This window comes from Capra hircus, chromosome 20 (assembly GCF_001704415.2).
Source record: "Capra hircus breed San Clemente chromosome 20, ASM170441v1, whole genome shotgun sequence".
NCBI classification, from domain to species: Eukaryota; Metazoa; Chordata; class Mammalia; order Artiodactyla; family Bovidae; genus Capra; species Capra hircus.
The window spans coordinates 62,212,219-62,229,746 of NC_030827.1; the positions used below are offsets into that span (position 1 = coordinate 62,212,219).

The 17,528-nt window shown below is 41.4% G+C and overlaps 1 protein-coding gene across 3 annotated transcripts in view; it reads left to right on the top strand.

Moving 5' to 3' along the window:
- Nucleotides 1-17,528, top strand: part of CTNND2 (catenin delta 2) — a 1,112,452-nt gene that overhangs the window by 982,994 nt on the left and 111,930 nt on the right. For 2 of the 3 annotated variants that reach the window (XM_018065721.1, XM_018065723.1), the window contains 3 exons: nucleotides 2,617-2,790; nucleotides 14,388-14,462; nucleotides 15,498-15,648. In XM_018065721.1, coding sequence (XP_017921210.1) covers nucleotides 2,617-2,790; nucleotides 14,388-14,462; nucleotides 15,498-15,648 — 400 coding nt within the window. The remainder of the gene's footprint in view (nucleotides 1-2,616; nucleotides 2,791-14,387; nucleotides 14,463-15,497; nucleotides 15,649-17,528) is intronic. The other variant, XM_018065722.1, reaches the window with a different exon arrangement.

The window sequence follows — 17,528 nt, forward strand, 5'->3', positions numbered from 1 at the left end:
GACTGAGCGACTTCGCTTTCACTTTTCACTTTCTGGCATTGGAGAAGGAAATGGCAACCCACTCCAGTGTTCTTGCCTGAAGAATCCCAGGAATGGGGGAGCCTGTTGGGCTGCCATCTATGGGGGCGCACAGAGTCGGACACGACTGAAGTGACTTAGCAGCAGCAGCAGAGTGGGAGACGCTGTTAGAACAGCAGGCCAGCTCAAGGGAGAACCAAAGTTGAACAGGGGTCCTTAGTCCGCTTTTATAACCAGGGTACGAGGAGCGGGATGGGGGTCTTGCGGGTCATTTGCTGATTGGATGAGGCACGTATATTGGGTGAGGGGACGAGTAAGACAAGTACCTTCTCCCTATGGGGTAGGAGCGGAGACAGGTTATACTGCTCAGGAGGACCTGAAATCCGTTAATAATTACAACATGGTGGAGGGAAAGATGAAAAGGTCTGTTTTTTCCATTCCTGCATTCCAAGACCCCCCTTGGTTTTGTCTGCTCTTTTGTCCTTGGGTCACTACAAAAATGAAAAAAAGAAAGAATTTTCCATTTCCTGTTGCGGTAGCAGAGAAATTCAGTCCCCGCAGCTGGTTTCTTTTGAGAGGCCAACTTCACTCCTGCTTCAGCATCGAAGTTAACGAATTTGCGAAAGGACTCTTTCCTTTTGGCTGCTGCTCCCTTTCTATCCAGTGCAGTGAGCCAGCCTCAAATAATGAACCAGGAGCAATGTGACAAGTCTGGTTCACTTTCTTTTTTTTTTAATGTATTTAAAAGAGATGGACTGGTTTCATTGATAGGCTGTGCACAGGTGTAAAGTCTTCTTTGAACAGTTTAGAAGTGGCTTAAGTTGAAAGAACAGGAAGGTCTCCACTTTGAGTGTTCTTGTTATAAAGTTGAGATTGAGTGACACTCTCATTGAAAATGACCTTTAATCGGATGTCTCACCCATTGGTGGAATGTCATTCATCTCTGTTCTTTAGCCTTAAGTTAAACTGTATCATAATAGAGAAAAAGAAGGTGTGGCTTTTTCATTTTTCTCTTGGAAAATAAGGGATGAGATTCTTGTAATTCTTATTGTCTGTTAAAAAAACTTTTATTATTTCTATAAACACTTCTATTTTTGTTACAAGGATACAACATGAGCTATATTTTCTTCCAGGTAAAATTTCAGAATGAAGGCACTAACAGATTCTGAAATACAATTTTGCCTTCACTGATATACATACATGTATATGGACACACATGCACATATACTTATGTACATAAAATATCTGTGAGAAAGCTTAGTATATATGTCATTTAGATTATATGTTCAGCAATCAGTAATAAATACAAATAAGGAGATAAATGACTTAATATTCCCGACACAGTACTATAAAATAATCCTTCTGTTTTGGCTATGGCTTTTCTCAAAAATGAATACGGGAATATTTTTTCTACACATATTACTTCATTTCTACCTTCATTATACCATTACCTTTATTTTTAATGAAAGATAAAGGCTAAATGTCATCAAAGGTCAGAATCATTATTGGAACTCAATATTTTTTAAATTATAAGAGTAATAGAACAGTTAGAAATGTAGGAAAAAATGAAAGACATACACACTTTATAAATAAATGTTTATTATCCTTACATTTTTTTATGATGCATTTTACTTGGTACCCAGCACAAACCCTTTACAGCTTTGTGTCCTGCTTTGTTTATTTAACTTCTATTGTAAACATTGATCCAAATTGCTACACGATCTTCAAAGCTGTCATTTGTAAGGCTCTATTCATTTGCCTTTTGCATATAATCCATAACTTAAAATATATGTGCAGTTAATTTTTTAATTACATATTTTAACTCAGACTCAGTTCAAAACAAACACCAGAATTTCTGTAAGATCAAAATTTGCCTATAGCTCATGGCAGAGTATCTAATAAACCGTAACATTCTTTTCTCTTTTGTACATTCTGTCATTAGTTTAATGCTCATAGATGCAGTGACAAAATATGTATTTTTTTCACATTTTACTTGGACATTTATTTATTTATTTATTGGTTTACAGTGGGTTTTATTTTTTATTTTCTTAATATAAATTTGTTTATTTTAATTGGAGGTTAATTACTTTACAGATGAATCACCAGTCCAGGTTCGATGCATGATACAAAATATGTATTTTATAAGTGATTTAGAAATTCATCACAGTTAACACTTGCGTGTAAGAAGTGGACACTCGATAGTCTCACTACGATGCTATGCCTACCATATGCTTAGCTTACTGTAAAGGTTGCTGCCTTGATCTGTAGTCTTCCTCCATTCTGCCCAATCAAAACTAGCGTACCTTTTCTCCTTCCTCCCTGTGACAGTTGCTAGAACTGTTCGCAGAGCACTTAACTGTTCTACTGCCAGTTACAGTCACTTATGTCCCTGCTCCACCCTCCGTCAGAAGCTCTCGGTGGGCAGGAATGGCTCTCCCGTTCTGGGTGGTCCTTGGACTGCTGATGCCATATCCTGCCTGCAGTTCTCCAAAGGTCATGACACCCTGCTTTGGATTTCATCTTGGATGTTTGCAGAGGGCAGTGTTGGGAAGTGTGATGATGTTAAAGACGTTTGCTCTCTCATTTCTCTTCCGCCAGTGGGATGGAGTAGGACCTCTTCCAGACTGTGCAGAACCACCAAAAGGGATCCAGATGCTGTGGCACCCGTCCATAGTCAAACCCTACCTCACGCTGCTCTCTGAGTGCTCCAATGCAGACACGCTGGAAGGGGCGGCGGGCGCCCTGCAGAACTTGGCTGCAGGGAGCTGGAAGGTATGACTGGTTTGTTACAATAAGAAAGAAATCTGGAAGCACGAGACGGTTCTTAGAAAATGAGAGAAGTCCAATTTTGAGAAGTGCTATTCTAATCAAGTTTTCTAAGGATGTTAGAGAAAAAAGAGTTCCATTGAACTGTTGGACTTAGAAATATATTTCTTTGAAAAAGTCTTCTTAAGGAGGTCCTTGAAGATGCCTGCAAAACACAGAGGAATAGATGTCAGTATAGTCATGGAAGATGCTGTGATATGCTTTCCATTCTGTCTGTGTAGCTGAGTTCCTTTATTTTCAGAGGTGACTGGGAGCATGTCGAGGCTTTTCAAAGCACTGCCACTGACAGAGCTGATACCCAAACATCTCATATAAAATCCCCTGTGAATCCTGTAATATCGTAGCTGGGCTCGTGCCCAAAGGAAAAGAACCGCTCGCATTTTTAAATTATGGGATTACAGGGAAGAATAATGTTACTAGTTATCTTTGACAAAATGTTAAATTAAAGCGATTGTATGGTTTGGAAAGATACTAGGAGGGTCTTTTTCTCTGGATTTTTATAAACACACAGCCTTCCTGATGGGTTCTCACAGAAAGTTTTCATGACCTTCCTTTTGGGCAAAAAGGAGGGATTCATGATAACCAAGAATTCTTGAGTTTGGTCACTGCTAGTTCCATGAGCTAAATTGCCTTTTTGCATAAAAGAGTGTTAACCTCTTAGAAGAATGAGGGAATATGGGGAAAATATCAAGAGAGGGAGTTTAAACCTCAGCCTTCCATTTTCCATTCATTTAATATCAATGCTTGGAGTTTTGGAATATTCATACATCACTCCTTTCCTTACCATTCATTTTTCCTTCAAAACAATATTGATATAGACACATAGCTCTAGATCACTCTCAGAAGCTCAGTACCATGGGTACCTCACATACTGGCTTCAGTATTGTCCTGCAAAAATACCTTCTCTTCTTATCAGACCTTCCAATACCTGCCTCTTGTCACTTCTCTGTCCCTGCCATCATCTTTTCCATTTCTACAATCTCAGCTGCAGCACTGTCTTTCCTGGATGTGACCTTCCAGCTCTTGGAGTGCAGCTCTTGGAACCCAGCCCCTGATGATACTTCCCAGGAGCTGACTATTTACTCATGCATGCCAGCCCCACCTCTTCTCTTAAGAGTTTTAGGAATGAGCATAATTATTCCTTTCCCTCTCTGCCCTTAAGTCATCTCTAATGTTGTCCCTGAAGAATTCAGGTGGAGCAGGGATTGAAGTGAATTTGTCCTTTGCTTTCATCCAAAGAAAAGTTTCAAAATTAGAGTCTTACCAGGCAGAATGCCAGAGGATAGCCTTGCAGAGCTAGGAAAAAGACAGTCGTGGAAGTCATTTCCTTGAACTTTTCCTGAGTCTTAACTTTCATCTAAAGTTAGGAGGCTTTGACTCCAGTCACAGTTCAAAACTTTCTAAGCTTTGTGGCTCTGGGAAAGTTAAAGCATCTTAATGTGTCCCAGGTGCATTGTCTTTAAGCAGAACCAGTCATGGGCCGCTTCCCCAGACATCATGCAGGTCAGTCACAAAGCTAGATTCAAAGATGCAGGATGTTATAGGCCAAAAGGTTGTCACTTAACACCCAAGAACACTAAGTTGCTGCAAGTCCCCACCCAGCTCCCTAGCCTTGGAGGATGGATTAAAGGGGATGGGAAGGGACGCTCTCTACAGCAGAGTCTGATCTGAAATGCAAAGCCATCTAGATGATGGCAAGTTCGCTATATTTTGATTTTTTTAATGAATTATTATTTTTACTTGCCAAATAGTTAGGTTCTTATAAGAACAAGTTAAAAATGGAGAAATGTCTTTGAGCGCTAGAAGATGTTGATTGTAAGACTTCAACCTTTGCTTCAAAAGTTAAGCTCTGTATCCCATGTGTTCAGAAAATGAATTAGAAACCTGAAAAATGTATAAAGATGCAAATAAAACTTTTGGAGTTGAAAATGTAGCATCTTAAATGAAAAATACATGGAATGGAATCAATAGCAGATTAGACATTGCAGAAGAAAAGTTTAATGAACTGAAAGACAGTGATGGTAAACTATAAAAAATGAAATACACAGTAAAAAAAAAAGGAAAAAAATGGACAGTGCATCAGTGCGTGAGCTTCAAGTGGCCTGATATATATGTATTAATGGAGTCCAAAACAAGACGAGAGAGAAAGGAGAAAGAGAAAACTATTTGAAGAAATAAGGATTGAAAATGTTCCAAATCTAATGAAAACCACAAACTAACACATCTACGCAACTCAAGAAACTACCAGAAGCATGAAAAAGTTATACCAAGGTACATTATAATCAGATTGCTCAAAATCAGAAATAAAGAGATAACCGTAAAAGCAGCCAGAGAAAAAAGACATGTCACGTACCAAGAACTGTACACCTCCACATCATATTTAAGGATAAATATCTCCAGTTATTCAATTATTCCTTGTTAAGTTACTAAGGATATCCTCTAGAAGAGAATTTGGTCTGTAAGACCTCTAAGAGCAGAAACTAGGTTCCATTTATTTCTTTGTACCCCACTGCTAAGCCCTGTGCTTGGCTGAGCAATAATGCTGAGATACAAACATTTAACTGAACTAGTGTCTATGTCTATATGTCTTTCTTATGAATAGAAGTCTTTTATATTTATAAACATCCGTCAGTCACTAAGCAGTTAGTAGCGCATATTCAGATGATCACAGTTTATGATTCTTTTTTTGGTCCTTTGATTCAATTGGGAATATGTAGTCAATAGGATGTAAAGTTGATAGGAATTGTGGGAGAACTGTTTTCTTTTCAGTTTTCAGGCTCATCAGTGTTTTTTAGGATGCATATTTTGATGTCATTGCCCAGTTCCACGATTCCTGAAGCATTGGTCTTTGTATTTAATTTGGCGATTAAAGACACAGGCTCTGTGTCTCATATAACCAGGTCACCTGGGTCTTTAGGTGTTTGGAGTAATAAAACAATAAATTTACAATTTATACTATTTTATACTGATTTATAGTATTTTGATATTCAAAAATTCTCTCCTGCTTTGGGTTATATAACGAGAATTAATGAAGAAGTCTGATAAAAATTCTCAGAATTTTCTAGCAATAACATCTTTCTGACTGTTTTCAGTACATTAACCTGAACATTAGTTATCCACAGTGTAAAATTCATCCCTATATATCCAGATTCATTGAATTGGTAATTTTTTATTATTGATAGAAACTACTAAGAGGCAGAATGGTCTACAACAGCTAAAATCAACATCACAAGAGCCGTTCTGTATTTTAGACAAAGCTTAACAACTATGACCATTGGATTTCCCAGCCTTCATCAGATTTCAAGCAACAGATTTAAAAATGCAAGGAGTTACTCTTGTAAGCAGGCACACAGATCTGTGGTAAGAAGAGCAAATAGATATCCTGATGGCAAAGTGAAAAGATAGGGGAGTTAGAAGAAGTAAATATAAGGATGCAAGAAAGAAAATAATGTCAGAGGCCATTCAGTGTTTTGACTATTTCATTTATTCTAGTCACCGATGGTTATAATATTAACTGTCATCAAGAAAATGTTAAATGATTACTAATAATTTTAGAAGACAAAGCATTTTGGAAAGACTTTTATTCCAATAGTTAAAGTAGAATTTTGACTCTCAGGGTGTCATCCTTGCTTTACAGAGCACTGGCCTTCCTGATGGCTTTAGACAAAGGAGATAATCCTTGGTTCAAGGCAAAGGGCCTTTAGGGAATATTTGTGCATAGTTATAAATGTATGTGCTTGTATAAGAATTTTCTTATAAAAATACAAATACGCAAGCGTGCATAAAGGTCAGTATCACATTATCATCATTCTTTGTATAATTTAGTAAGGCACCATGTTAAATGGTGGGAAGGGAAGATAGATAAGCTATAGGAGTGATTTGAGAAGATTGTCATTAAGCCAACACTGATAAATAGTTATTACTTTTTAAAGATGAGAATAGCTTATACCAAAACCAAACATACTTGAGCAATTAAAAGATTGACTGAGGATGCACAAACAGCATCAGCTTTCATGAAGACAGCATTACCGTCTAAACCTAGGGTTCTAGGAATGTGTATTTTACAGCAACTGTTGAAATTTAGTGGTGTTCTTTAAGTGTCCTTAACTTTTATGATCCAAACAAAAGCAGAAATGTGAAGGTAAAGCATCTGAATTTTACATGGAGAGAGCTTTTTATAGGCTTCATCATCCGAAACAATAACTTCTCTTTATGGGGGGATGTGCGGCACACACTTCTGAGGCAAATTGACTAGCAAACTAGATCTTCATAATGGCCCCACATACTTTTTAAACTTTAAAACACTCATTACTTGGTTTATGAGCATCAGAAAAACATAATGGCAGAAGCAAAGTGAAATGTTTTTCTTAGCTAACATGGACTTCAGTTACCTTTTCCTCATTTACAGTGAAACGATTTTGTCACAGAATATTAAAACAGTTGGATGTAGTAGTTTGGAGAGTTCCAAAATGTGAATGAATGCTCCCATTTGTGGTTTATTTTTATCGTAGTTGAACTCTATGGAAACTCAGGATTAGAACTGTCAAAATACATCTGTTCTATTGCTTTTTAAATCAAACATTTTAGATATCTTTGTGTGGTCAGCTTTCTCCCTAAAAAGTGACTATTCTCAGAGAGTCTATTATTTTCCCATTTATGTTCAGAGTTAGAGGAAATAAAGAGATACTTGGATATTAATCTGTTAATACTTAATGAAGTAACCTCATAGTGACATAGATTTAGTGAGAAGGAAATAGAAGCCATGTGGCCCAAATGAATAAAAAATAAAGACAATTGGGAAATTTGAGACTTATTCCTAAGGACAGGGAACTTAAGAGGGACATTGAATTTAGTGTGGCTTAGCAATTGGTATATTATTAAAAAATGAACCAGGCTAAATGAGTAGAGTGTAACAGATAAAAGTAAATATCATGGCTTAACATCTAAGACAAAGATCATTGTCCTAGTTAACAGTGGTATATAAAGCATAAGGTTTAAATGCAAAGAAACAGAGTCATGAAAGATTATGATGAAAAAATGGGGCATGAGGCATCATGCCTCATGGGTTAGTAATTGGGTCAGAGTAAACAGAGGTTATCTGAGGATTCTGCCTAGTTAGCAGGCTCCTAGACACAATGCATTCACTTGGATGTGATGACCAGCCTGAGGCAGGACAAGGATGATCCAACCTCAGGAGGAGATGGGGAGGAATAGGTTCAAAACCAGGCCATTGGTTCCAACCACAAAGTACCTAGTGGTTTCTCCTAGGACCCCACTAAGCAGTCCTGATGGTAAGGGCTGCATCTGTGTTATAAATGCCACACACATCCAAACTGACCAGAGAGTAAGCCCATTTTTGGACAGTCTGGCTTACTTTCATCAGTGTCATTGAATAGCAAAGTGCTGAGTGATAGAATTACATTCAGAAATTGTAGAAATAGCTAAAGCTGAGGGACTTTCCCTTCCAGCCAAGATGCCAAGATGGAGTACCAAGTACCTTTAAGTAGCAATAACAGCAGCAACAGAAACAAACCAGAAAAATACATGAAACACTGGTTGTTGAAACACTGGTTGTTAAACCACTAAGCATTAGTCAATGAAGAAAGAGAGCTCTGAGAGACGGATCGCTGTCTTGGGAGAATTTTCAGACCATAGCACAAAGATTAAAAACCCAGGAGAAGCTCAGCGAACACTCAGAGCTAAGGAGATACAACTGGGAATCTAGGGAGACCAAGGTGACTAGAGGTGAAAGTCAAAGTCATTCGGTCGTGTCCCACTCTTTCTGACCCATGGACGATAGCCTGCCAGGCTCCTTTGTCCTTGGAATTCTCCAGGAAAGCACACTGGAGTGGGTAGCCATTCCCTTCTCCAGGGAATCTTCCCAACCCAGGGATCAAACCCAGGTCTCCCACATTGCAGGCGGGTTCTTTACCATCTGAGCCATAGGGAAGCCCGGAGCTTAAGGACAACACCAAAGAAGAGAAAGTCACACCTAGAAAGAACCCCAGAAATCTTCAGAGGATCCCCTTCAGATATTCAGTAGAGAGCTGTCGGTGCATGCGTGAGAGGGAAGTACCCAAGGCTGAAGAAAAAAATTCCTGAAGTTATTAGACAAAAATGAAACTTGGCACTTACACAGGAATGGATATAGTGTGCGTTCCCCAGAGCCATTCAGGAAGACCTTGTGATTCATGGATCCTTGAGCATAGCACTCTCAGAGTCTTGCCTCAGTAATTAGGTATAATTATCCCTGGACTAAATATGCCCTAGTCTTCCCTATCAGATCTTAAAAGTGAGATGCAAAGGATCAATAGTTTGCAAGTAAATTAACTTCATCCTAGACTAAAGATTAAAAATACCTATAGGAATACAAAAATACCCATCATCCAATGCATTAAAATCGAGAATATCTGACATCCAATTGAAAATAAACAAGAAAATGTGATTTCATAATGAGGAGAAAAATCAATCATTCAAAAGCAGGTCAAAACCAACCAAGATGTTAAAAATATCAGACAAGCAGTTATTATAACTTTACTCCATGTGTTCAAAAAGTTCATTAGAAATGTAGAAAATATAGGAAAGGCCCAAGTAAAACTGCTAGAGTTGAAAATAAACTGAATTGGAAGAAAAACAAAAAAGCCATACGGAATGGGATTAAGAGCAGGTTAGACATTGCTGAAGAAAAGATTAATGAATTTAAATATAGCCCTGGAAACTATACAAAATGAAATGATGAGAGAAAAAGAAAAAGCTACCGATCATCCATGAGCTTCAAGTGGTCTACTATACATGCAATTAAAGTTCCCCTAGGAGAGGTGAGAGAAAGGAGAAAGAAAACAGGGGAAAAAAAATTGAAGAAATGATGGTTGAAAAATCTTCCAAATGGTTCCATATTTTTCAAGTTTAATGAAAACCACAAACTCACCAAGCCAAGCCTAAGAAACATGAAGACACTATACTATACCAACGTGCTTCATAATCAAACGGCTCAAAATCAGTAATAAAGAGAAAAATCTTAAAAGCAGCCAGAGGAAAAGACATGTTGCATACAAAGATAAGGATGACAGCTGACTTTTCTCCAGCAGTAATGCCAGTGAGAAGACACTGCAGCAGCATCTTTAAACCTGTTGGGCCCATTCGTGTATAAAGTTGGTTTAGGCTTGGTACCTCGCAGGTACAACCAATCTCCATAGGAAATTCCAAGGATTCCTAGAGCAGCTGTAAAACTATCTGTAGAAGAAATCCTTTCCGAGCCCAGCTTAAGACCTGGGCTAGCCTGGGAGCTGCCATGGTTAATTATCCAAGCAGTGGGGACACAGAGGAATTCTAACATGGGAATTTCAGTTTGAGTGTCCCGAAATGATCAGAGCTCTGATGGCCCAGGACATGAAACTCAGTGTTGTGTCCTTCCAGCCCTGAGGATAAGCAACTATTCCTAAACCCTGCACCAAAAGTTCTGTCCCCATACAGAGAATTAAGGATGAGTGTGGCTTTAGGAGAGACTCCCAAAGAGATGTATGATCATTTCAAACTCTGATTACACTTTTGTAGAAGCGGTTAGAACTTGCTGCACTGTGCTCATTCAGCCATGTCTGACTTTTTTGCGACCCTGTGGACTGTAGCCCACAAGGCTCCTCTGTCCATGGAATTCTCCAGGCAAGAATACTAGAGTGGGTTGCCATTTCCTCCTCTAGAAGAATCTTCAACTTACTGGTCCTGTCTATAATTGCAGTTGGTTTGGTCCTTTGGGGGCTTCCATGATTTCAGTTGGTAAAGAATCCACCTGCAATAGAGGAGACCCTGGTTCAGTTCCTTGGTTGGGAAGATCCCCTGGAGAAGGGATAAGCTACCGACTCCAGTATTCTTGGGCTTCCCTTGTAGCTTATCTGGTGAAGAATCCACCTGCCATGTGGGGGACCTGGATTCGATCCCTGGGTTGGGAAGATCTCCTGGAAAAGGAAAAGACTACCCACTCCAGTATTCTGGCCTGGAGAATTTCATGGACTATATAGTCCATGGGGTCACAAAGAGTTGGACATGACTGAGCGACTTTCACTTGGTCCTTTTTATGTAGTTCCTTTCAGTGGAGAAAATGCTGTTCTTAAATAGCACACACTTGGTACTAGAAATCAACCTGACATTTTCTTTTACCAGTTAAACATTTTTAATTTCCATCTGTGAGCCAGAAATTAGAAGAAAATTGACATGAAGAGATGAATATGACTTGGTAATTCCCTCAGGTACCTTTCAGAATAGTAAACATATAAACAGAAAGTCCAAAAACATACATGAGAGGTGCCATAATAGGAGTATATACACAAGGGGGTGTATACACACAAGGTACAAGAGCATCCCAGGGGTCATTTTTACAAGGAACAAGTCAAGGATGAGCATGCATACTTCCAAGAGCACTAGTTAAAACCTAGGGCTAGAATTCAATGGTTAGAATTCATTTTAAATACACTAGCACATCTCATTATTTAGAAGAATTCCAGCTGCTGCTAAAACAAAGAGACACCCCAAATACACAAGGGCTCAAACAAGATAGGAGGTAAAAGCTACTTTCTCTGATGTAACAGGTAAAGGCAGGTATGTGAGGAGGGAAGTTCCTCTCTTTGAATTATTTCCCCCTGGCTGACAGCTCTTCTGCCATCTTTAAGGTATCACGAAGATATGGTCATCCAAGGCTACTCTTAGGGCAATCATCTACCAAGCTGGAAGCAGAAGAAGATTGCAGATTCACAGCCGGAAATGTTCTCTTTTGAAAGTCATCTTGGAGCCCTCATTTTGCCTGATGTGATAAAAGGTGGGGGCAGGGGGGAAGCACTTCATCTGAACACTTCTTGAAAACTCAGTCAAATCAAACTATTTCTCAGCTCCTTCAGGCTTACCACTTAGCTACATTTGTCAGACTTCATCTTCTCATGCCCTCTGTGGTTGGCACTAAACTTGGGGCTCTTACTGGCATATCCCTGCAGGGGATGGAGATCGAGTATTCATGTCTGTCTGGGATAGTTTCTCTCCTGTGTATCCTCTTGCCCAGAACAAGCCTCCTTGTCCTGTTGGGTTCTCAGCTGGGATGGGGCTGTTGGTGATTGGACTATCTCTGGTCCAAGATGCTTTCCCAGCCCATAACCGCCTTTCCCACTGTTGAGCTCCCTTGAGAGCACACCCTCTCCTTAACCCAGGTAGTCATAGTCCAATGCCTGCCATTCCAATGCATCCCAATCAACTTCTGCAGCCTCAGGTCCTTAGCCTGGGCCATGTTTTCTCCTGAACCAGGTCTTCCTCCTCCTCCTCCCCTAACTCCTCTCCTCCGCCCCCTTTTTCTCCTCTTCCCTCTCCTCCCCCTTCTTCTCTTCCCCTCCTCCTCCTCCTTCTTCATCTCTTCTTTCTCACTCTTCCCCTCCTCTTCCTTTTCTTCCTTCTTCTCCTTTTGAATCATCACGCGTCCTCTCTTCAGCTCATGGACCGTTCCTAAAGCCACACCTGCTTTGTCCCTTCCCTCCTCACTGGTGGGCTCAGTACATGATGCTGTCATTCTGTCTGCAAAAAAATCAAGTTCTGTCCAAAGATTTCCGCCTCAGTTACAATGAATTACCATAACCTTTTCTTTCCTGTTCATCTGTTTTCACGCCAGTGATGTTTCTACTTTTGTTTCACTTACAAAGCTCTTGGCAACTCATATACTTTACTAACACCCCATGGGCTGCCCAAGGCAACTCACTTCTCTTTTGGAGAAACTGTATGAGTCTCACACTTCTGTGTTCAGTGCACCTGGGAAACATTCCCCATCTCCCAAATATTGCGTCATGCCTTTCTCTCTTTTCACCCCTTTATTCCTTCTTATTGGGTTACACAAAGGTTCACATGTGGGTTATACATGATCTGCTCCAAGACTGCTCAGCTGCTGCTTAAAAAGCATCACTATTCGGGGATGTCCCCTAGGGCCCAGTAGTTAAGACTGCCTTCCAACTCAAGGGGTGCAGGTTTGATCCCTGATCAGAAAACTAAGATCCCACATACCGCACGATGCAGCCAAAAGTTAAATAAATAATTGTGTTTTTAAAAAGCATCACTATCCTAAATCCTTGGATGTCAAGAAAACTTTAGAAGCTCGCAACATCTTTTGAATGAATTGTTAATAATTGTTTGTGAATCATCACGTGCTGAGCTAATGCTAGGGATTTTCCACGCCCACACAAACTCACACACAACTAGACGTTTCGAAATAAAGGCTCTTTTCTATGTGTCTCTCACATAAGATCAAACCCATTGTCTTGTCTTTCCCTTCTCTCTTAGAGCATATCACTGTGTACCATTCTTTCATACCAGAAAAGTGTATCTACAACTCGTACGCGTTTTTAGCCATATGTAGCCATTTGTATTCCTCTCAAATCAGTTCTCGGTAAAGCTGAAGGACTCATCATTATACAAACACCAAACCATCTTCCCATCCAACAGGAAGGTATATAAAAACTAGGCTTCTAAGGAGGAAAAAGCAAGTTATAGGGGACCTTTCCTGGTTTGTTTCAAACATGGCCAGATTCTCCTCTGTCAATACTGGGAAGAACAGAAGGGGGGGAAGGACTGAGCTCAGAGGTTCAGGTGACACAATGAGATGATGGTGAGGAGGGAATACAGTCAGAATCACGGAGAGCAGAGTTAGAGGGGGAGGACTCGGGAGCAAGGGGCACAGGAGACCTGTGGGCAGTTGCTTAACATCTTGTGTCTAGATCTCCTCATCTATAAAATAAGAACAGTAGTGTCACTCTCCCAGGAGTTTGGGGATTAGAAGAGACCACAAATGGACAAGCCAGCATCTGGAGTCTAGGATGAGGTGGTTCTGGGAAAGAGGTCATCTTTGGGCCTGAGTTCAGCCTGCCTGAGTTCCAAAAATATCCACTTTGGTCTCCCAAAAGGTGCAGAATATCTCCCCAGCATGAAAAGCATTGTTGATATTCATCCTACCATATGGGAACATAGCCTCCATGCTCTGAGTTCCATTTTCCTTAGTTTTAGGGAAGAACCCAATGGTGAATGGGCTCCTGAAGCTCAGGTGTCTAGTCTACTCCTGGACCCGGAAATCAGAAGGCTTAGCAATAGTGGAGGGGCAGATGAAAATCATGTCTCAGCACGTCAGATTGCAAATGAAATTTCCCATGGACATGATGGAGAGTTTGAACTGGCTTCATGAAGCTCCTTACCTTGGGAGGGATATCCCATCCTGACAGCTAAATTTCGAGAAGCGGTTTCCAAACCCTGAGATTTTTTTTTTCCATGTCTGTGATTTTCTGACCATCCATTCCTTTGCTTCCTGAGACTGGGGCTATGAAATAGTTAATTGCAGTCAAGGGGCGCTGTCGTGAATTCCCTCTGCTCCCCCACCCCCTCACACCTCCTAGAGTCTGAACCACAGTGTAGGGTCAGGAGAAAGTGAACGGTCCAAGTTGATGGGGATAAGAAACTATGTGAATGTGACTTCTCTAACGTAGGACAGGATGAAGTTGTGTGTTTTTTTAATCTCATATTTCATGCAGGGCTGGGCTGAGGATGTGGCAGGCATGGCATATGCCCTACGTTCACTGCCAGAGGGGGCTCCCTGCCTGCCACAGGTGAGAGCCAGCTCTGGGGTGCCTGTCCCCACGGGGAAAGGGGGGCGGGGCCCGGCGGGGCGGGTGGGGACTCTGTCCACCTTCGGTGGTCCCCAGGAGGACTCTGCCACAGAATCCAGAACCTCGTGTTATGAATTTCATTTTCTTAGCTCATAAATGAAGTTGCAACCGATTAATCCCTTATACTGGTTGATTTTTGTGGCACACGCTCTTCTCTGGAACACGGAACAGGAGTATAAAGTGTGTATACTCAAATGTCTAGAAAACCTGAGCCTACCTGTGTTTGGTTCAACGAATCTGAATGCTTCATTGTCCTGATATGACAAACACATTTCCATAAAAAGCCTTAGATGTGTTCTACTAAGGCTAACCACCACTAACTCAAAACAAATTGTACGCTTACCTTATAAATTAGACATTGAATTATGGCCCTGGATATGATATATTTTAATTTTTTTAATTTTATAATTTTCACACTTCGTCTTTGATGTCATATGTACCTCTCCTCGGCCGTACTGTTTTCCGATTTATTTCCTCCTAATTATTCCGCAAACAACTTAACTGACAGTAATTTCTGTAAGATCTCTCTGCCCCACTTCCAAATTCAAGTTTCTTTGTTTTTTTTTTAAATCACCTGTGTGCAACCATGTATCATTTTCTACTTTTTCCAGGATTTCTTTTCCTCTTCATGTCAATAACCAGCCCTTCTTGTCCCAAACCTCCATATCTTAAAGTATCAGGTATAAAGACACCACACAAATGTCTTTCTTAACTCTTGGACTGAGAAAGCTGGCACCAGAGAAATGAAGTGTGATGAACATTAACCCTGAACCCTCTATCCTACGTTGGAGGCAAAAATAAAGTTAAAACCTTTAAATACCTGTCTAACATGCTCAACCTATTCTACAAGGAGGTCTTGATAATTCAACCTTCTTGGCGCCTGTGGATGACAGTGTGAACACCCACAGGCGCTGTTTGCTTGGAGGGTTTCCACCCACCCCAGCTCCTAACGCCTTGGCCTCCGCTCATTTGCAGTGGTCGGTATATATCCGAGCTGCTGTCCGGAAAGAGAAAGGCCTGCCCATCCTCGTGGAACTGCTGCGGATCGACAATGACCGTGTGGTGTGCGCAGTGGCCACTGCGCTGCGGAACATGGCCTTGGACGTCAGGAATAAGGAGCTCATTGGTACGTCCCCTCCGATTCACCGCGTCTCCACTTTCTGCTTTTAAATCGAAGTATAATGCATTTCCTGTGTTTGAACCCACATGCAGAACATATATGCGCGTGCAGAAACAGAGCATGTGTTAGAGACCCTGTTTTTCCAGCCCTCCTTCTAGCGGAAATCAATGCGCTAATTTATCTTTTAGAATTTAGAGGAAAACGCGAAGCTTGTTGACATTCCTAATCCTTGCAAATTAAAAACGACCGCAGTGCTGAGCACTGGATACCGTTGTCCTGATCCTCTAAATCCTTGCCAGGCTGTTTGTTTGCTTTCCATGTGGTGAACTGGAATTCTAATAGGATGCGGGGCTCTTCTCCTCCCTGTGTTAAAATTTATTTTAGCATTAGACCAGATTGGCTCTCCAGTCCTATTTTTCAAGAATCATCTCCCTTTAGATTAGTATTCAAGAAAGGGAAGATCTTTCATTAATGAAGCATTAAAGAAATCATCCATAAGTCTATCAATTCAACAAATGTTTGTCCGTGACCTACTTTGTTCCAGGCCTGTTCGTGCCTAGCATTCATGAGTGTTCAATCGTGTCCAGCTCTTTGTGACCCTGTGGACTGTCGCCTGTAGACAGGCTCCTCTGTCCCTAGGATTCTCCAGGCAAGAATACTGGAGTGGGTTGTCATGCCCTCCTCCAGGGGATCTTCTTAGAGTTCCAAGACTGAACTCGTGTCTCTTTTGTTTTCTACATTGGCAGGTGGGTTCTTTCCCACTAGCGCCACTGGGAAGCCCCCAAACCCTGTACCCATTAAGTAGTCACTGCCTATTTCCCCTCCTCCCATCCCCTGGCAGCCAGCAGTCTGCTTTTTGTTTCTGTGGATTTTCTTATTCTGGATATTTCATGTAAATGGAATCATGTAAGATGTGAGCTTTTGTATCCGGCTTCCAACATCAGGGATCGTGGGTTTGAGAGGTCAAAGTCAAGGTCACAGCTGTTGCGAAGCTAACATTTGAGCAAAGACTTGAAGCCAATGAGATGGAGCCCAATGGTTCTTTCAGGGGAAGGATATCTAAGCTGGAGAAGTGGCCTCTGCAGAAAACCCTCCAGAAGGGGATCTGGGAGCAGGCTGATGGTGGGTTCAAGGTCTCTGGGGGCCTGGTGTGCCTGGTGCATAGTGGGTGATGGAAGTCCAGGTTGTCCAGGTTGAAGAGATGCTCTAGATCCCTTCTCCTGTAATTGGGAGGATACTCAGGCCAAGGCTGATTGATGCCTGGAAAACTGATGAACCGCCAGGATCTTCCCAGGGAGAGACATGACCTCCCCATAGACCATTGACCTCCTGGGGTGAAAGAGATGACTCCGGTAGGGTGGTTGATCAATACAGCATGAAGCCTGGCAAGTCTGAACGCAGGTAATAGGTATCAGCAGAGATCAGACAGCAGGGAGCTGGACCATGCATCGTGGCCAAGTTTCTGGTTATGCGCCCTCAGGGGGTCTGGGGGAAGCAGGTGAGAGTGAGTGAAGAGGGAAGACTCCATTCCTGGGGCAGTTGGAATACCAGGCATGGGTTCAAATTTCATACACAGATTATGCATAGAGACAGTGGTCTATTTCCTCTATCCAGATTCCTGAGAGTGACGTACTAGGCTCTTGGTGATCTGGGAACCAGCCACTTTCCACCCCACAATACCCATCATATCCTCCAATAAGCATCAAGTGTTTGCAGGTCTCTTTTGGTTTGGGAGAAGGCAGTGGCAACCCACTCCAGTACTCTTGCCTGAACAATCCCATGGACGGAGGAGCCTGGTAGGCTGCTGTCCATGGGGTCACGAAGAGTCAGACCCAACTGAGCGACTTCACTCATTTCACTCTGGTTTAGTGGCTAAGTCTTGTCCA